Here is a 21,580-nt window from a genome sequence, read left to right as displayed (position 1 = left end):
CAGTTAAAGGATTTGTAGCGTGGATAGAGGGTGGTTTCCTTGCGCAGAATACAATCGGAGGTAGAATGGTTACAGCATAGAATGAGGCAGTTCGGCCTGTCATATGCATACTAGCTCTTTGTAAGATCAGTTCATCTAGACCCAGTCTTCATTCTTTGCCCATATTGTCCTGCATTTTCGTTCTCTTTGGATCACGATTCAATTTCTTTTTGAATCCCCCACTGCCACATGCTCCAGCAATACATGAAAACGTTTCTTCCTCATGTTGCCCTTGCTTCTTTTGCCAATCATATTAAATCATTGTTGTTTGGTAAATGACCTTTCAACTGTTGCTCCCTATCTATTCTGCCCAGCCCACTTTTCATTTAAAAACCTCAATCAAATTTCCCCTCAGCCTTCATTATAGATAACACTACCTGCTTCACCAATCAATTAAAGTGACAGAAGTCTCATCTCCTGAAACAGGCTCATAACTCGTTTCTACACAGTCTCCAATGCATTCTCCTTGCTAAAATGTGGCGCCTGAAACTGCTTAACAGTACTCCAGTTGATGTTGAACCATTGTTTCATAAAGATTCACCAGAACTTCCTTGCTTTTAAACTTTATGTCTCAATTTAGTAAACCAACGACCCCATGTGCTGTGTAAACCGCTTTTGCAAATAACTTTCGCACGTATACACCAGGTCCCCTTTCTCCTGCACTCCACTGAAGAATATATCCTTTCCATTGTCCTTCCTTATGTTTATCCTGATGCATTCCCTTGCATTAAATTTCTTCTGTCACGTGTCTACCCATTCCAACAGTTTGCTTATGTTCTGTTGATGTTTACCACTATCCTCCTCACAGCCCACAGAAGTCACAAGTTTTGTAGGATCTACAAATTTTGAAATTGTGCCCTGTACACCTATGTTTAGGTCCATATTATGGATCAAGAAAAGCACAAGTGTAAATATCGTCTTAATTTCAAAATCAACCATAAATATTTTTATAAACATATTTTTAATTCATAATTAACAATCATGCTTCTTTCTCTCAAGAAAGATAATTGCAGATGAGGTAGGGTCATTCAGTTAATCATTAATTAATCAATGCAGAAAGTTTCCAGCAGTCCTTCTGTTTCAGCTTCTATAGTTCAGCCATTAGTTGCCTGACACACTAATCTTAGATTTACCATTTTCTAATTTGATCTTGTCATTGTGACTTTATAAATTTAATTTAAAATACATCAAAGTTACTTCTCGATTTTTCTTGTATATCATGATACTTACACTCCAGACTGATAAATTCAGATTTTCCTGATCTTCACAAATAAATCAAATCTTCACTTTTCCGATGGAAGGACTCCATACACCAACTAACCAACCAGAGCACTGTACACTTTAAATCATGACTTCCTCGCACTTACAAGCTTTTCACTTTGGCAAGTAGCTCTTTCCCTGAAATACAGACTGTGCGGGTTGGACAGCTTCTGTTCTGGATAGATTTACAAGTCTAAGGCTAAATAGACTGGGGGTGTTTTCCCTAGAACATCAGATGCTGAAGGGTGACCTTAGAGATGTTTATAAAATCATGAGAGGCGTGGATAGGGTAAATAAGGTAACTGAGTAGGGAGACCTGCTCTTTGTCCATATTTTCACTTGGTCATGTTGGTCTTTGTTAGTGGAGTTCTGGAATCAATCACAAATCATTGCTCATTGATTTTCAGATGAAGATCCTTCTGGATGGCAAAGTCATGCAGGACATCACAAATATTTCTGTCTGCTGGTTTATTCATTTCAAGACACCAAAAGTGCACATTTGTTGTGTGTGGGATTATGTTGAACTGTGTTCTTGGGTGTATCAACATCTATTGGCACTACGGCTTGCATTGCAAAATCATGAGTCATATTGTCAAACTTTAGTTCAAATGTTCACAGCATTGCAGTTTGCAAAAAAAAAGTCCAAATGCTGTATAAATAGAATTCAACAATTTGCAATTATCAAAGGCAACAAATAAAAAGAAGCATTAATTAAATCATTCACAGTATCTTTCGGAAACTTGAGATTTATCCCTGAAAGCAAAGTCTGGCACATAAAATAACAGCATGAAATAAAAAGCATTTATAGGAAGTCAATTAAACGCAATTATAAACCAGCATTTTCTACATTAGAAATATCTGTAACAACATGTTTTAAGCATGCATCCTTCTGCAAAACTGAAACTTAACATTGATGAATAACATCATTATCGACTGAAGCAGTGAAATAAAGAGTAATAACGTTGAAAACTATAACTTCCACACTGCATATGTGTCTGGAGATGCAAGATTCACTCCTTTCATGGTTGATAGAAAGATTGACTATTACCTTTACGTTGGGACAAAGTATTCGTAAACCCACCCATTTCCACTAATCATACGTATCAATAAAGAAAACTGACAAATGGACTACTTTAAGGGCCACTCATGTCTTTAAATTGCTTTCAGCCCAAGTATTGAAAGATTGGGGAAATACAATGGGAGCATATGTGATACACACAACAGCATAATGGGATACTATTGTTACATTCCCGGTTATGCTATTGTTTGATTATATATTAGGAAGTAGATGCACATTTCTGAGCATAGTATATGGGGTTTGCTTATGAGAGTGATTTGCTACTGCTGAACCTGAGACAAGATTAAGGTTAGACCCAAAATTGTTACACTTGCCTCTCTTGTTTTTAGTTGATGTATCACTCATCCATTCATTTAGTTCTGAACTGTTGCAGCTAAATGGCAATACAGTCTGAACTGAAGGATTCAAATGTAATGCACTAACTGTATGTTACTCATGGGAGATAAACAAAAAATGTTCAACAGGGTATTAAGTTATAACAATATCCATTGGACACACTGTTCTATCATCTTCGGTCTTAATATTAAATGCTATGGAGAAACAAATAAAGTTTAGAAAGACCAGTTGAATACTGACTGCGTAATTTTGCCTTCTTGCGAAGGACAGATCTTATTTCCACCTGCCTGACAGACAAAGTGTGCAAGATACACATCACTGTCAGACCTCTTCAGACTGGAGGCCTGTAACCACAAAGATCAGTGCTGGGTCCACTGCTTTTCATTATTTATATAACTGATTTGGATGTGAACATAGGAAGTCTGGTTAATATGTTTGCGGATAACACCAAAATTGGTGGTAGTGGACAGCAAAGAATGTTACCTTAGAGTCAAATGGGATCTTGATCAGATGGGCCATTGGGTTGACGAGTGGCAGATGGAGTTTAATTTAGATAAATGTGAGGTGATGCATTTTGGAAAGGCAAACCAGGGCAGGACTTACACACTTAATGGTAAGGTCCTGGGGAATGTTGCTGAACAAAGAGACCTTGGAGTGCAGGTTCATAGTTCCTTGAAAATTGAGTTGCAGGTAGATAGGGTAGCGAAGAAGGCATTTGGTATGCTTGCATTTATTGGTCAGTGCATTGAGTATAGGAATTGGGAGGTCATGTTGCGGCTGTACAGGACATTGGTTAGGCTACTATTGGAATATAGAGTGAAATTCTGGTCTCCTTGCTTTCAAGTGAAACTTGAAAAGGTTCAGAAAATATTTACAAGGATATTACCAGGGTTGGAGAGTTTGAGCTATAGGGAGAGGCTGAATAGATTGAGGGTGTTTTTCCTAGAGCACCAGAGGCTGAAGGGTGACCTTATAGGTGTTTATAAAATCATGAGGGGCATGGATAGGGTACAAAGACAGGGTCTTTTACCCGAGGTGGGGGAGTCCAAAACTCGAGGGCATAGGTTTAAGGTGAGAGGGGAAAGATTTGAAGGGACCTAAGGGGCAACTTCTAACACAGAGGGTGGTGTGTGTATGGAATGAGGTGCCAGAGGAACTGGTGGAGGCCGGTACAATTACAACATTTATAAGGCATCTGGATGGGTATATCAATAGGAAGGGTATAGAGAGATATGGGCCAAATGCTGGCAAATGGGACTAGATTTATTTGGGATACCTGGTCAGCATGGACAAGTTAGACTGAAGGGTCTGTTTCTGTGCTGTATATCTCTATGACTATGACCTGTGCTTAATACAGTTATTAAAGTTTGTAATCCAACTACAAGTGAAATAACAAACTAAAACTGAGGAAGTAGCAAACATGAGTTGAAAACAAAGGAAGTGGCTCATAGTCAGGCACAAAATATAATCAAGAAACCTACTGGAATGTTAGCCTTTAAGTAAGGCTAAATACAAGCCCTTCAGCCCAACAAGTCCACACCAAGCTCAGAGCACCCCACCTACACCCATCCCCCATAACCCACCTAACCTACACATCCCTGAACACTACAGGCAATTTTAGCGCGACAAATCCACCTAACCTGCACATCTTTGGACTCTGGGCAGAAACCAGAGCACCCTGAGGAAACCCACACAGGCACAGGGAGAATGTACAAACTCCACACAGACAGTCGCCTGAGGGTGGAATTAAACCTGGATCCTTGGTGCTGTGAGGCAGCAGTGTGAGCCACTGTGCCATCCTGTGTAGAAGAAGTTTTTCTGCAGCTGTATAATGCCTTGGTTAGACTACATCTGGAGCACCATATTCAATTATGGGTTGGTGCACCTTAGAAAGGACATTTTTACAGTCTTGCAGTGCAGTAGTAGCGTGCTTTGAGCTAGGAGTGCTGGATTGAAGTACCACCTCCTCCAGAGGTATGTTATAACATCTCTGAACAGGTTGAATAGAAACTATTGAAGGTATATTTTTATCTTGGAATGACATTTGTACACATCCTTCATTTCTTTCATAGGGATCTAAGGGTTAGATTATGAGAAATTACATCAACTTGATTTGTATTCCCTGGAATATTGCAAGTCAAGGGGTGTTTTGATTGAGGCTTTTAGTATTTTGAAGGGAATTGTCAGAGAATATAGAAACTTCTGCTGGTGGGTATTCTGAGACATGGGGATCTAACAAGAAAGTCACAGCCAGACCATCGAAGGCAGGTAAATGTGTGGAACAATCTTGTACAAAATACAGTGTATGGTAACTTGATTTAAGATCTGAGATCAATAGATTTCTTTTTGTTATCAAAGGTTACTAAGGGATATAAAATGAAGAATGGAGTTAATATACAAATCAATAATGATACCACTAAAAATGACAAAGGCTTGTTAGACTGATGCTTCCAGTGATTCCATAATATTAATTTAAATATTAACCAGTCAAAAGTACTTAAAGTTCTTCAAAATTTTGATGACATCCTCTATGCGTATCAATTTTCTGTACTGAATAAGCCAGCAATCTATGACTGATAACATTTATGACACTCAGTCCAGGAGTTAGTGGATAGCAACGTTCAATTCACCCTAGCAATAGGACATGGAGTTATTACAAAGTGTTCAATAGGTCACTCAGGTGGTGTTCAGGCATCACTAAACAGGAATTCAATGGAGACAGACATAGTAAAAATGTCACTATGTGAAAGGGACAGAAAGCAGATTCCATGTTAGAAGTGCTGATTTTTAACTGTTTTTGAAAGCAAGTTAACTAAACTACATGGGTCCTATGAAGGGAACACAATGCCTAAGTCCTAAGAGCATTTGAATAGCTCGGTGCTAGGAGAATTCAGTCCAAGGTCTGGGCATTATAAGGCAGCTAGCTGTTAAAGTTAGGATTTAAAATAGTAGTGGCTCATGAGAAGCCGAGTGCCAAAATACATCAGTATAGCTGAGATGTTGGAAAGCCACAGGATGTGTCTTCTTGACACAGTGAGAAAGATTGAATCTCAAGGAAAAACATAAGAAAGGACACAGCATGGTGAAGCTAGCTGTCAGTGAAAAGTTGCAGCGGTGCCTGTGAATAAGTACTGAAGTGCAGTTTTCAGAATCCAGAGGAGTATGGACCCAGGACAACAGTTTGATTGACTACAAGAACAGCTGTTGAGGCAGCCCATGAAGAAACTACCCTTGAGAGGGATCTTAAGGCCAGATCAGCAAGAATGCAAAATTGTAATTCCTTGCGTAATATAATGAGATTTGATGGCTCATCCACATCAGTAATTTTCAGGGACATTAATGAGAAATCTGTAAGATGTGCCTTGATCACAATTGCAATTTAGCGTGTGTTATGGAATGTTTGCTTATTGTACATTACCCGTGTTTTGCAAATGTTTATTCTGGGTAATCCTCCTATTAAATAAAACTACTTGCTTGAGCTTACTCATTGCAGTTAGGGTGCCTGAAATACAATTAGAACATTTTGGGAATCCCCTTGCTTGTTTTCAAATCAATGTCTGTTTACATGACATTTGAGATTACAGATGAACTTCTTGGTCTGTGTGTATACCTGGTGTATAATATGCTCCTTTGTGGATCCTTCTGCATGAGTGAGGTTAAGCATGAAATAAATGAACCATTGGAAAAAGAATTCTTTTTCTGCCGATCCAATGCAGTCACATTTATTCTCAGGCTCTATGCACACTGTCGAAGCAGCCAGACTTGACTGGCCATATGTATTGTACTTGGGGATAATTCACAGGGAAAGTTTCACAATCTTTACTAAAAATAAATACAAGACTTAAAAGTGTTGCACAGCTCTAAAATATACAAAGGCTTAGAAATTAATTGTAAACTTTGAAAACATTTTACAAAAAAGCATCTCGGCATTTTAAAAAGTCCATATTTACAAATATTACAAAAAAATTATAAAATGGCTGCAAATCCATAAACCATTCTTGTCTTCCAGATGAACTGGTTCTAGTACCAATACAGTTACACTGTAACCTTCTCTTATATTTATTTTTATACAATAAACCAAAACCAATATTTTGTTAACTCTGCCATCTATGCAGTTAAGATGCGTTCATTCAACCTTTGGCAAAACCTAGGCGTAATTCTTTAAGAGACGGTATACATTTTTGATTTAAACTGTGCAGTTGTCTTATATGTGCCAAATAAACAGAAAGAAAGCCTATATAAATTAGGAATCATCAAACGCTATAAGAAAGCAGCGGCAGAACTTCAAACACCCACTGTCTTACACTTCAGTGCAAACAACAGAACACACGTATTGGAATGATGGTTCACAAAAGTAATTTGTACAATATAATTAGTTCACCTTGTCCAGAGATGGCAGTGCTGTCAAAGCATTCAGTAATTATAGAGTGCTTTACAAAATAACTAAGCAATATCTCTTTTAACTGTGCATTGTATATTTCAGCAAGTAAATTGTCCAGAAGATTCTGTTCTTCATTCCTAATCACCTCCATGCAGCCACATATTCTAGAGGGAAAAAAGATATGGCACTCAGCTGAAGGTATTTTAGCTGCTTGATAGCTCTGCTGAAAAACACTTTTTCATTGAGTGCTTTACGTGCTCAAATAATCGTGTGTGTGTGTGTGTGTGTGTCGCCTAATTCACATCTAACTGCACTGATAAAAAGCACTCATATTACAGAAGAAAATGTGCTCATTCATAGGAATCAGGTTATTCCAAATAGTGTAAGGTTTGATAGACAAGAAAGAAATAATTGATGTCACAGAAGGAATTTTATCAGTAGGCAGGAAAAGGTAATACTGTAAGATACTTCGCTTCAACACCCCGCACCTTCCACAACCCAGCAAGGTTTCTCATGTACTCAGCATCTGTGGAGGATTTTTATTTCTTTACTGGAGGATTTCCATTGACATGTCATCATTTATCAAACGCTGATCAGTTTTGCTGTGCATTTCCAACACTTTTGTCATTATTTCCAGTTTCCATCATCTGCATGATTTCCTGTTATCTTTTTCTCACGTGGTTGCTATCGTTGAAGTCTTGTCCTGGCCAGATATAATAGTTGCGAATTTTGTAACAGTCATTTCCTTCCAACTGAAGTTGACCTCGGCTGTTGAATAAACGTTCCAGTTAAAAGAGAACAACAATGCTTGGTGTAGTGAACTGAACTGAAGAGAATCAGCTCATGGTGCCAAATGTACTTGCGATTGTTTTTCGAGTGTTTACAGCATTATCTTCGTCCATTCTTAACATGGGACTGTCTTCAAATCTTCAGTGTAGATATTTCAAAATCTGCATTGTTTTCTGCACTTCTTCAGCATGCCAAAGTGGAATTACAATCTTCTTTGCAAAATTTCTTTCACTGAACATCACTGGATCAATCTGCACTTTAAACATACCCCATTTTCTTACCCATTCGCGCATCTTTCATCTCACACTGTTACTCATCCTCTTCTCACTCTTGAATATTGTATTTCCAATATACATGAAATAGATCCTCTATCCTATTCATTTTTTGACTTTACACCATCACCAATTCCTTCACAAACCTACGGGGGCTAATTACATGCTAAGTTACTGGGCGGCCAACCATAGGATCAGCCCGGTTTTACACTTTGCCCGAAGTTACTCTGCATTGCCAAGTCCTTTAGGTTAAAACTTCCCCCATGCACTTACTGCTCTTCTCTCCCTTTTTTTAATTGAACAACTTAAAACTATAAAAAAAACCTGTCTTTTTATCTTCTCAGTTAATCCCATCATACTGACATCTGTGCATTACAACCTGTAGATAAAACATTTTCATTAAAATGGTAATGTCTGTTATGGCCTAGCCCTGTCAAAAAGGCTCTGTTTTTCCCTCAACCCCCACCATTGTGGTTCCAAAAATGCTCGTATATTGTTTTAAAATATGGCATATTTGCAAACATGCAATTCTTGGTGTCTACACACAAGTATTTCAACTTTAATCACAAAAATAATCATTTCCTTAGGTTCCTTTTGTATATTTGTACAATATAATGATCTTTAGTAAATCCAAAAAGACAATATTTTTCTTTATTAGGTAGTACAGTATTAATCCTTTAGCTGTAATCCTATTTCTACTGTAAACAGTAGAAGTTAATTAAGATTTAAGCTGTAATGGAAGAATACTTGAGCAATGTATAATTTTAAACTCTTAGAAATGGACAATTATCAATTATATATTTATAATTATTAGTTACATAATAATTCAATTAGATTTAAATATCCAGGTAAATGTAAAAACTCTGTCAATCTTTTGAGGCAGTTTGAGGTTTTTCTTCCAAATTAATTATAGTGATAGGCTATCTCAGTTGTGGTTTGTGGATTAGAAGAAGCCACAAACTCGATGTGGTCATCTTTAGGAATAATATCTAGACTGTATGAAGATCAGAGTGAAGACAATATTTTGAAAAAGAAACTAATTTGCTCATATTTTTCCTCCTCTGTCATTGTATTAATCCTTAAATCAAGGACTGTTTCATTCCTAGGATACGCTGATGATGCAAATGATTAAGAATGTGCATTGCACAAAGGATTAATACCTTTTCAAATCAACTAAAAATAATGATATTTACATTAGTTTCAAAGACTGTGCTGCACAGAGCACAGCCATTCCACTTCTCATCTATCATCACTCAATCAGGAATACCAAGAACTACAATGTACCTTTCTCACAATTTGTCCTATTGCTTAGGCTTCTGCTTAATCAGTCCAGGATAATGACACCCCACTAATTTCACACAAATAGGGAACAACCATGCATAAACCTTGCAAAATTCATCTGAAACTTTAAAAACAGAGTATTTGCCCAAATTCATGACAGACATCCTTAAATTTTCTTCCATCAAAATTCTCTTCGTTGTTTGCTCTGGTTAATCAAAATAGGTGTACACTAAAATGATTGAATCATTGGCAGTTTTGAAGGAACAGTGAAGGGATGTCTTATCTCAGTACCTATTGTTCTGTTAGACCTTGGGCAATAATCTGTTTTTGTGTTCTGAACAGTTTAGACCTTGCCCTGCTTTTTGATAAACCTTTCGGCATAAACGTTGCTAAACAAAAAAAAACACATGCACATTTATGTTTGTTCTACAGCGGACAGTTATTGTGTGCCCTGTGAGTTCCGATCGTCGTGTGGGCTTCCATCTGAGTTCTCCGCTTCGCCCTCAGAGATGACCTGCATCGGTGCACTGTGGAGGCGACTGCGGACACTGTAACGGCTGCTGCCTGCTACTGGCGGTGCTCGGGAACGACTTGGTCGGGAAGACATCGAGACCGAGAAGCTGCGGGCGGAGATTCCTTCCGTACTGAACCTGGGGGAGCACGGTGACACCGGTGACTGCATTTCGCATCCGGAAGGGAAAGGGGACGAGTCCTCAGAATCTTTAGCCTGCTCGGGGGAACTGTCTCCCGGAGACTTGGGAGAAACTGGACTTGCGGATTTCAGTATCTCAGTGGCGGACAGACGATAGCTGGAGTCTGAGCGGCTGCCCTTTTTCAGCAACAGCAGCTTGAACTCCTCATGGGAAGTGTTTGATTTTCGGACGCTCCTATAAATAGGGCCAGGCTGCTTTTGGACAGCAGGTGGAGTCCCTGGGGAACTGCTGGGGGATGATTTTGGTTTATTTACATTTGGCCCGTCATCAGAATCTTTCCTTCCCAGAAGCTTCCTCTTTGATCTAGAAGGCAAAACAAAAAACAGATCAAATTCTAGCATCATTCCAGAACCCTAATATAAACATTGGCTCAAATGAATGCATCAATTAGGAACAACTGGGAAACAGGGGTTATCAGCTCTGGGTGGATGCAATGCTTCATGGTGCACAGTATCCAACCTCCCACCACCCAAACAAATTAGTATTAAGTTTTATTGTCACATGAACTCAAGTATAAAAGTACAGGAGGACCATAAAAAGCGTACAATGTCACCACATGGTGTCATTTAGGTACAAAGTACCTAGTTACAAATCTTAGGTACTAAAATAGATTCGGTACAAAAATACAGAAACGAAGAAAAAAGCTGAAAGTTCTACATTACAGTTCTTCACAGTATAAATTAGGAAAACAAAAAAATAACGTTTAAATTCTATCAGCAATAACTTTCAATAACTTTGTAGCTTAGCAAGTAGAAGTGTGCCTGGACAATGGGTCAAAAACACACTACTTTCAATGGTGCTTTGATACGTCTCCTGGGATGCCGGCTATGGCTTCCAGGAGATTAATTCAGGGGGGATATTGTGAAGGGTTGATAAACCTATTCAGGAAAAGATGGCAGTTGGGCGGTTTACAAATACAATTCATATTCACGGTGTTCCTGACATCCTGTATTCAATAACAAAGCTACACTCATATCTGCCAAATGATTCAGCTAAGTGGTGCATTCTCAGCTGTCGGCAAAATGTGAAGTCAAGCTCCACTTCAGAGATTGGACCCCCTAATCGAGGCTGACAATTCTGGGCAGTACTGAAGGAGTGTAGCACAGTCAGAAGTGTCTGCTGTCCACCCAGGTGGATGTCATAGAGCCTGCGGCATTATTTTGAGGCCATTTGGGGAGTTCTTCCCAGTTAAAATTGATTCTTCAACCAACATCAGCAAAAATGTTAGTGGGAGCTTGCTATGTTAAAATTAGCAGCTATTGTTTCCTACATTACAACCATAACTACACTTCAAAAGTAGTTCTTTGGCTCTAGAGAGCTTTGAGACATCGTGAAGTCATACAAGGCTCCATTTAAATGCAACTCTGTCCTTCTAGTGATGAATACCACTGAAAGAGAGAAATATGTTCAAAACATTTGAAGGATTCTGCTGTCCTTAGCAATAACACACAATACGTATATTCAATGTCTAGTTAATACAGTTATTTATCTATTTTGGTATGACTCTGCGTAGTATCTTGTGACATTTTCCATATTGAAGATGAGGGCACCTGTGGTGTAGTGATATGTCCTTACAACTGGGTCAGGAGGCTCAGGTTCAAGTCCCAACTGTCTCAGACATGCATCATAACATATGTGAACAGACTGATTAAAAATATCTCTAGAAGTGATTAACCAGGGCTCTTGTGGTGCAGAAATAGAGTCCCTGTCACAAGACCATGGAGACCAGGGTTCCAGGTCCTACCTGCTCCACAGGTGTGTGGTAACAGCTCTGAACAGGTCAATTAGAAAATATCTACACATTAAAGATTCTGTTAAAAGGCCAATTGTTGTTCAGTTCACAATCCGGTGTTTGCACTAGGGACAGAAGTGCTCATGGATAGGGTGAATAGCCAAGATATTTTTCCCAGGGTAGGGGAGCCCAAAAGTAAAGGGCATAGGTTTAGGATGAGTGGGGAAAGATTTAAAAGGGACCTGAGGGGTAATGTTTTCATGCAGAGGGTGGTGTGTGTTTGGAACGAGCTGCCAGAGGAAGTGGTGAAGGTGGGTACAATTATAACATTTAAAAAGGTATCTTGATGGGTACATGGATAGGAAGGGTTTAAGAGGGATATGGGCCAAATGCTGGTAAATGGGACTAGATCAGTTTAGGATATCTAGTCAGCATGGACGAGTTGGACCGAAGAGTCTGTTTCTGTGCTGTATAACTCTATGACTCTCAGGGCAATATCCCTCCCTTTTAATGGTCAGAAAATCACAAAATGCTCACTCTCTAATTTTCCAGGATCCACTGTTTAAGAGAACAGCTCACCTCAAGGCACCAGATTGTGGAAGCACCCAAAAATCCCAAGATCAAAGTGAGCTGTCGTTTGTATGAAGATCAGAGCTAAATCTAATCAGGAGATGCTATTTATATCACATTTTAAATAAGAATTTCAAATTAAACATAAAAATTTGATGCAAATCTGAAGATCTCCTGAATTTACACAGCCATCTGTTCTCCACTGTGGTTTCAACATGTCTGGTTTAACAACTACTGACAGTGAATGCTGTCAAAAGTTACTGTCAAAGCTCACAATTAAATACTGAGGAAGTCCATGTCCGTTAGCAGTAAGACTTGGACAATATCCAGGCTTGGGTTAAAATCATTTTGCACCACACAAGTGTCAAGCAAGGACAATCTCCAACTTGGCATTCACTGGCATCACTGTCGCCGAATTCCCCACTACGAACAAGCACCTAGTAACCAAACCGGAGTGAACTCGCTGTATAACTACTGAGACTACAACTGCAGGTCAGAGGCTGGGAAGTCTGTGGATATACCTACACTATATAGACTACAGCAGTTCAAAGAAGCAGCTCACCACCGCCTCAACAACACTTAAGGATAATAAATTGCTGGCCTAAGCAGTGACACCCATATCCCATGAAGGAATTTAAAAATGGTGGGTTGCTGCATGCCTGCAATGTATCCCAGCATGAGTCCCAGGAAAACGGAGAGCTCTGAGGGAAGACAGACAGGGCTTCAGGGCATAGATCATTAAAATGCCACAAACTAGTGCAGAAAATAATCAAGGCGGCTAATGGACTGCTGCCCTTTATATCTACCAGGCTGGAGTACAAGGATGCAGAAGTTATGTTGCAGTTATACAAAACCCTAGTTAGATCCCATTTGGAGTCCTGGAGCAGATCTGGGCACCACACCTTGGGAAGGATATATTTGCATTGGAGGGAGTACAACATGGGTTTACAAGAATGACACATAGATTCAGGGGTTAAGTTATGAGGAGAGATTATATAAATTAGTTTTGAGAAAGGATCACCGGACCCTGATTTAACTCTGATTTTTTTCTTCACAGATGCTGTCAGACCTGCTGAGCTTCGAGCAATGTCTGTTTTTATACAAATTAGGCCTGTTTTCTCTAGAACTTAGAAGTTTAAATGGTGATCTGATTGAAATTTTAAGAAATTAACAGGAAAAGACAGCATAGATATAGATAAACTATTTCCACTGATTGTGGATTTCAGAACTAGGGGGCATGGCCTGAAAGTTAGGGCCAGATTATTCAGGAAAGAGGTTATGAGGCACATCCATACACAAAGCATGGTAGAGTTTTGGAACTCTCTTCCACAAACAGCAGAGGGTGCAGGGTCAGTTGTTAATTTTAAATCTGAGATAGATAAATGTTTGTTAAGCAAAGGTATTAAGGGATATGGGACCAAGGCAGGCATATGGAGTTGGGCCACAGATCAGCCATGATCTCATTGAATGATGATACAGCCTTGACGGGCTGAATGGCCCACTCCCGTTCCTATGCCCTGTGATTGATTTTTGATCATGCTGTCAAAAAATGATCCTATATGTATTATTGAATTTGCTAAAACTGATGAGTGAAACCAAACAGGTAAGGCTGCAGTTTGCTGAGAACTGGGGGCCCCAATGTCAGACTCAATTGTGGCCTCAATTCAATGAACTGGTAACCCCATCCAGCTCAGGATGACACAGGGTGTTGGGGAACTCAGAGGACCCACAGCATTGTCTGACTAAAAGTCTCATTGTGGTCACCTAGATGTGGCTTCAATAGGCCCTAAGCTATTTGGAGGTCACCCCCAACAATGGCTGGACTTTGATCAGAGTTGAAGGGGCTTGGACATCATGGGGAGGATCCCAGTGTCAATTTCAAGTGGATCGAACTCATCAATCTGCCATAAGACTCTACCTCCAACAAGATCACAACAAGAAGATTCTCAGATCTGTCTCCAAACCCATCTGCACAGTACTGGGAAAATTCAACCCCAGAAGAGCACTTCAGGCAACAGACTGGGAATGAAGGCTGGTTTTTCCACATGAAACGTAGTGAAAATCTGGAATTCTCTGTCCCTAAGGACTCTGGGTTCTTGCAGGGCGGGGGCATCAATTGGATTAATTGAAGCCTGATATAAGCAGATTTTTATTAGGTAGGAGTATCAGGGGACACAGAGCTAAAACAAACAGTAAGATAAAAATGAGTGGAGGAGTAGTCTGTTGTAGATATTCTCTAATCAACCTGAACAGAGCTGTTAGTTATTACAACCTCTGGAGCGGGTTGAACTTGAACCCAGGTCATAAGAGCTTCATAGACTGTTGTATACTTGTTAAATTGATTGGCCCCATTAAAATGAATGATAGGCTCAATGATCTAATGTTGTCATGTTGGTATGGAGCTCCACGATGGCAGATTCTGTGATAAATATTTTCATTGCTAAAGCTCCTCTAACTGGCCCGTATCATATACCATGCCAGCCAATAATAAAATAAGTTGCTATTTAACAATAGTAAGTGGGTAGGATTTGGAGGCTGATTATATCAGTTAGCTGGGTGGTTGAATATCAGAAAGTGTTTGATTTCCCATTTTGGCTGAGGTTAGACTTTGGACCTGCTTCTTTGCCCTGTCCCATGGAGAGTGGGAGGCAATGACAAACCACCACGGACAAAAACTGCCAAGTAAATAGCTCAAGGTGAAGCATCAATAGATAATGAGAAAAGGATCACAGCACACGTGACAGGATGTTCATGCAGTTAAAAAAAACTGTGTGCGCGCATGTAGCTCTGTTCAGGGCAAAGTTTAGACTCTAAGGTCTTGTGCTTTCTGTACTAGAACTGAGGCGGATTGCAAATTTGTATGGAGTGAACCATAGGCAGTTTGGTATCCAAGGCATCTATGCCAACAGGAGGCAGTGTTAACAAAAATGTTCTACGAAGGCCTTGAGAGGTGACAGGGTAGGACAAACACTGATAAAGGAAGAGATAGCAACATCCAGGATGAGATTAATTGTTTATGGCCTAGCTGGGTGAAGGAGGCATGAACAGATGAACCTATAACACAGAGGGGGATCTGCTTTATTTGAGGTATATGAAATGTGGATAAGAGGATGCCATAGTATACAGACAATGATTTTTTACACATTTGAAAGTTTTGCTTGAGTTAATAACTGAGGTGAATCTCTCCTTGTGCCGCTCGAATAAAACAATCGTAAAAATCTACTCAGTCTCCAAAGTTGGTTATTTCAAATTCATTGCTAATAGTTGCATATTTTGGCCACTGGGTGACATCATGGTAATCCTTCAAAGTCACTGAACAGGCTTCCTTTCTGATCAAGGTAGTTTAAATTTTTAAATGTTAATCTTTTTGTCACATAATTATTTTGCAATTTAATGGTTTTTATTCCCCTTCTATACTGTTATTGCATTTTCAATTTTTTTTTTTCAAAATCGAAAGGAGTTTCTTGCATTCTCCTGCTGGACTTCCTTTCATTCACTGATGGAGTCTGCAAAACTCCAAACTGACTGCAATTTTATTGGATCTAAGTTCTCGATGGCCCAGCCTTTCCGGTAGGAAGCTAGTCATTGCGTTATCCTGAAATCCTAGGCAATGCAGTCACAAGTTCCTGGAGACTATGACTGGATCACTGGAGTTGGTGAAAGGATTCAAGGAACAAAATGTTTTTTTTTATGATAATGAGCGAGCCAGAACTGTCAACACTTATGTGTGCTTATATATCCTGAGGCCATACAGCAGAGCTTGGTTTGCAGTGGTCTTCATCACCCTTGCTGTTGGACCGAGCCCTTTCTGTGCCAAGGCCTAGATGCAGCTGACTACCATACATTGGAATTAAGCATAGACATCTTCCACCCATAACCTGTCTATAACCTGGAGTATTATGACTCTCATGGACAATCCCAACAGCAACAGTTGGAATGGGGTACTGTTGCCATTACCTGAGAGATCAAACATTTCAACATTGACATCGCCATCGAAAGCAGACAAAACCAACTCAAGGAACAAGGTGGCTGTTACACCTTCTTATGGAAAAGTATGTTTCAAGACAGGCATGCCTCCAATGAAATTGGCTTTTCAAATGAACTAATTGCCTATCTCCTAGACTCCCCTTGCAGGGTAAACAAACCTTTCGGCTCATCCTTGCCCAAAACCCATGTGGTCCAGTCCACAGGAATACATCCTAACACTGGACACTACAAAGTCTCCCATTCCTCTACCATCCTCTCCCCCAGGTGGGACAGAGACTGTGGGTCATGCATTGGTCTCTTCAATCAAATGGGAACATTTGGTATAGAAGCAAGTCATCCTTAACCACGAGGGACTGCTATGAAGGAGAAAAGAAAATCACTTGGTTGTCTAATGAGAAGAGGCTCTTGTCTTGGATAACATTTAGTTTATTGCATGATGCCAAGTTACATCAGTACAATAGACATTGTAACTAAGACTAAGAGGGAGACCGAGGTAGCAGGTCTGTCTCTTTCTGAGATCCACAACTATTCCCCCACCTAAGTTCTAGTAGCATCCTCATTATGGGGAAATCTTAAACTAACTCTTTCCAAACCAAGGCCTTGTACGATAGCAACTAAGACTAATTTCTTGCTTTCCAAATGGCACATGTTTTGTCAACATATTGTAAATAAAAGAATGCTTTTAAATGGAGACTGTGTCTCTAGTTTCAATGTTCTGGTGCAATTTTCTTCATAGAATAAATATGCCAAGTGTTCTGTTTTATCATTACACTTCCTACACTAATTAGGGGAGCTGCACTTTCACAGTTGCTTGTTTTTCACATTTTTTGTTCATGTTATATTTATAAGACAATAAATCTCTGCTTTAAGGAATGGTGGAAATTTCCCAATAATCAAGCAGTCATGAATGAGTTAAGCAACTTGAAACAATTTTTTTTCATAAGCATTTGTGCTTCTGCACACAGGAATAAAACTGTTCAAAATGAATGACATTGTTTATAATGAATATTGTTTAAAATAAGGCCCCTCCAAGAGTAAAACATTTAGGAAGAAAACATACTTCACCAATAGCATGTTTAATCTTATCTTTTGTGTTTAATGTAAGTCAGGGAAAGAATTTGGAAACAATTAAAATAAGGAAAGGTAATCAGTACGTAATTTGAAGAGCTACAAGATGAGATGGGCTCTGGTAAGAAATAATGGAAGTTCAAGGCTTTGAGGGGAGAAGGATTCAGGAAGCAGCATTTTTGAATGAGCTTATCACAATGATTTGCTCTCCTAAATTGTGCAACATCTGAATGCAGGTCTTTCTTTAGTATACGACAATAATTCTAAGTTGGTTTGTCTAAATAATTTCAAAACCAGATGAAACATTGACATTATGTGTAATGTGACACTTGGTTCTGAGTCATGACTTTAAATTTTATTTGATAGCAGGAACAAAATAATGTAAGAATAGGGGTAGGCCATTCAGCCCCTCGAGCCTGCTCCTCCAGTCAATAAGATCATGGCTGATCTGTGGTCTAACCCCACATAGATAGAGTGGACAGCCAGAGACTTTTTCCTAGGGTGGAGGTAGCTATTACAAGGGGGCATAGTTTTAAAGTGAGTGGAGGTAGGTATAGGGGAGACGTCAGAGGTAGGTTCTTTAATCAGAGAGTGGTAGGGGTGTGGAATGCATTGCCAGAGAGGGTAGTGGAGTTGGCCTCATTAGGGGCATTTAAGCAACTATTAGATAGGCATATGGATGATAGTATAACGCAGGGGTGGAGGTGAGATAGACCTTAGATTTAGAGTTAAAGTTTGGCACAACATCGTGGGCCGAAGGACCTGTACTGTGCTGTACTGTTTTATGTTCTATACCTGTCTGGGCTCTATATCTCTTAATACGTCTGCGGAACAAAAATGTGTCTATCTTAGATTTAAAATTAAAACTAACCCAGCTCCTAATGTCACTTGTGGAAGAGAGTTCCAAACGTCTATCATGCTTTGTGTATGGAACTGCTTCCTCATATCTCTCCTGATTCCTTTGGTCCTAATTCTCAGACTATGCCACCTGGTTCTAGAATCCCAACCAGTGGAAATAGTTTATCTATCTTTGCCAGTTTAGAACCATAATGCTCCTGTGATGTACCATTGGATGTTTCATTGCACGAAAGATGCCATATAAATGGTAGCTGTTGTTGTCGTTCAATTCCCCTTCTTCCAGTTATCTATCCTTCTTAACCATTTTATAGAGTTACTTATTTATGTAAGCTTTGGAAGTGAAGGGAGAAAATGCATTTCTTTATACATTTACAGTGGGTAAGGAAAAAAAGCATTTGCTTCGAAAAATCAATACAAAAAAATTTCAATCAGTGTCTGACAGATTGTTTCCAAAACGTTTCTGCAGATTTATGGACCGCATTAGCACTTCCAGCCGTTCCTGAAACAGAAAAGCTTGCAATTCACATGAGCAATGCCATGGGACATTTGTAATTTATTTTCAGATAATTTTGTAGACAAGTACATGTAAACATTTATAAAGACTCCTGACCTGTGAATCACAGCAAAAAGGTCCTCTGTTGTGCGGAGTTTGTTTGGTGATATGAATACATTATCTTCATTCGTCTCAAGATCCAAAGGAGAACTCAAGTAACTTTCACCCCGTCCTACATCTGTGTATGAGAAAGGTAAGTGGTATTTTCCTTGGTGTCTGCATTAACATTTCAATTCATTTTGACATTTAATTGCACAAAACCTTCATGACATAGACACAGATTTTAACGTGGCTTAATAGAACATTTTACACAAAAATGCATTAATAATCTTAGCTTGTGCAGCATTTCAAATTGCTTCTCTGGACGATTTTCATGAATTGAGATGATTTGATATTTGATTAAAATCAAATCTGTGTCCACCATAAAGAAGGCAGACTCTTGTTCTGGAGTGAGGAGCTCTCCCGTTAGCTGGAGAAATAACGCAACAGCACTTTTCACCATTTATGTTTTCAGTAAGGCCTGCTGAACAACATGCCAATCAGGCAGTGGCAAGGCCACCAAAGAACATTCGCCAGGAACGATGAAAACCCACCTCATGAGAGAGAATCGTCAGTAGGAGGCCAGCAGCTCTTGTACTCAGTCATGGGTACCTAATGTGGGGTTAGAAGCAAGGACAGAGGATGGTTCTTATCAGGATCCCTGTTTCCTGATAACCAGTCTCTCAATCAGGCATTGATTATCTCTAATTGAGGCACTCCCCACCAGAAGTGGCTACTTAAAGGCCTCAATTGGCACAAGCCGGCAAAGTTCACCATGGGCCTTAATTCTGGTAGGAGGTGGGAAGGGGGCAGTGTTCAACTATGACATCACCTTGCCTAGTTAAATAACCTTCCCACCACTGAGATCGCCATCTCTGGGGCAGAAGATTACTTTCAGAATTGGAGCTACAATAGTATTGGTCACTTCTGTCTTTTGTAGGACTTGACTCAAGTTGCCTTACATCTATGACTGCAATTGCAGCAATAGCACCCCTCATTGTGACCTGAAATAAAATTTGCATCTTTCATGCGTACATTTCCTCAATCACTCCAAAAACATGCACAGCGTCAACCTTTACGAATTAAGGCTTGACGTAAATTGTTAAGTCACTTCATTTCACAATTCATGAACATAGACAGCATAAATTCAAACCAGATTAACTCAAGTCGATTTGTGAAATACGTAGTTGTACAATAAATAATTGTTTGTAGTATGAAACTTAAACATTGCTAAAAAGAAAGACGCAAGGTCAAAGCTCTTTGTCCTAAACTCATCGGGACAAGGTAAGCAGATTTGGAAAGGGAACACCAATTTATACAGCATGAGAAGTATGCGCTGATTGGTTGGTCCAGTGCTGGCAAGAAGATGTAGCAGGAGTAGTTCACTGATTCGGTCAGTGTGCCACATTCCCCATGGCAACAACCTGACCAATCAAAGTCTACGGCCTGGTCTGAAAATTAAGATTGACAGTTAACAGCTCGTTTGCCTTACTCCTGGTGAGTGCAAGATGAAAAATTTCAATTTGCATCTCCTCCTTGCAATATTTATATAGTAATGTATAATCACAAACATCCCAAGTCTTCAGTAGTTTGTGTTACTTGAGCTTATCAGATGTCATCTACCTTATTGTCCAAGATTGCTAACTTTCTAAGTGTGTCTAAAGTGTCTGTAGCTCTCTGGTTTAATAGCCTAATTGCCTTTTCAGACATCATGTCAGAAAATATTCTTTCCCTGTAATTACTCAGACAAGCTAATGAATTGCATATTATTAACCATCTGGGAAAAACACCTTCTGCTGAGTGTATCTTTGATGAGGTAGTATATTTTTTAAAAAATTGAGAGAAAATATGCTGCTCAAAAATCTCAATATTAAAAGAACATTTTATTTTCAAACTGCTTCTGGAGATAAATTGTCAAAAACAATCATAAAATATATTTGCATTGTCCAGGAATTTGTGTTAAATATTTGCTGTGCAATTTCCATTGGCCCCAAAATTTAGCAATATAAAATGTTGTTGCACCACAACTCCTAAACCTATGACCAAACGGAAAATGACAACATGAATATGCCTTGGGTGACATTTTAAATCAATACATAATTTATTTAATATACAAAGGATATGTGCTTAAACTATTATATCCAAATAATATCAAAATTAATGTTTTTCTACAACTTGGAAGGTATTCTAAAACTCTACTTAAGTGTGAACAGTAAAGATCTTAAAATTGGACAAGCATGTAACTTCAAACTAACCTGCTTAACTTTTCTGCTTTTCCTTTAAATGGAGGGAAATTGACCAAACTCTGGTACAGAAAAGCATGGCTCCCACTCAGCTTCCAAAGTTTGCTCTACTCAACTGGGCTGTGCAGTGCAGCTCCAAAAAAAATGTACGCTCCCCACCCCGGCCTTAAAATCCTTACATAATAGGTCTTTTGAATGCATTCTCAACTGTATTGATCATTTATTGCAATGCATCCATTATTCCAGTTTCAGTGCAAAACACTTAATTTAAAGAATGATCAGAAATACTTTGCTGAAGAATACTCCCATTATATTTGAGAAACTCATAAAGTAGAACAGACTGATGCATGTTCTATGCCATTATATGTGCCTGTGTATAAT

General features: G+C 39.2%; 1 protein-coding gene across 3 annotated transcripts in view; it reads right to left on the bottom strand.

The window, feature by feature from the left end:
• Window positions 1-6,404: 6,404 nt before the first annotated feature.
• The window catches only part of LOC109928783 (Nance-Horan syndrome protein), a 391,487-nt gene continuing 376,311 nt past the window's right edge, over window positions 6,405-21,580 (bottom strand). For all 3 annotated transcript variants that reach the window (XM_048602688.1, XM_048602689.1, XM_048602690.1), the window contains exons 8-9: window positions 18,975-19,095; window positions 6,405-10,452 (exon numbers count right to left, since the gene is read on the bottom strand). In XM_048602688.1, the coding sequence (XP_048458645.1) occupies window positions 9,876-10,452; window positions 18,975-19,095 (698 nt within the window). In that variant the 3' untranslated portion in view covers window positions 6,405-9,875. The remainder of the gene's footprint in view (window positions 10,453-18,974; window positions 19,096-21,580) is intronic.

Source organism: Rhincodon typus, chromosome 11, assembly GCF_021869965.1.
Source record: "Rhincodon typus isolate 14 chromosome 11, sRhiTyp1.1, whole genome shotgun sequence".
Lineage (NCBI taxonomy): Eukaryota > Metazoa > Chordata > Chondrichthyes > Orectolobiformes > Rhincodontidae > Rhincodon > Rhincodon typus.
The sequence above is the reverse complement of the archived record's forward strand: the minus strand, read 5'-3'. Positions and strand labels throughout refer to the sequence as shown.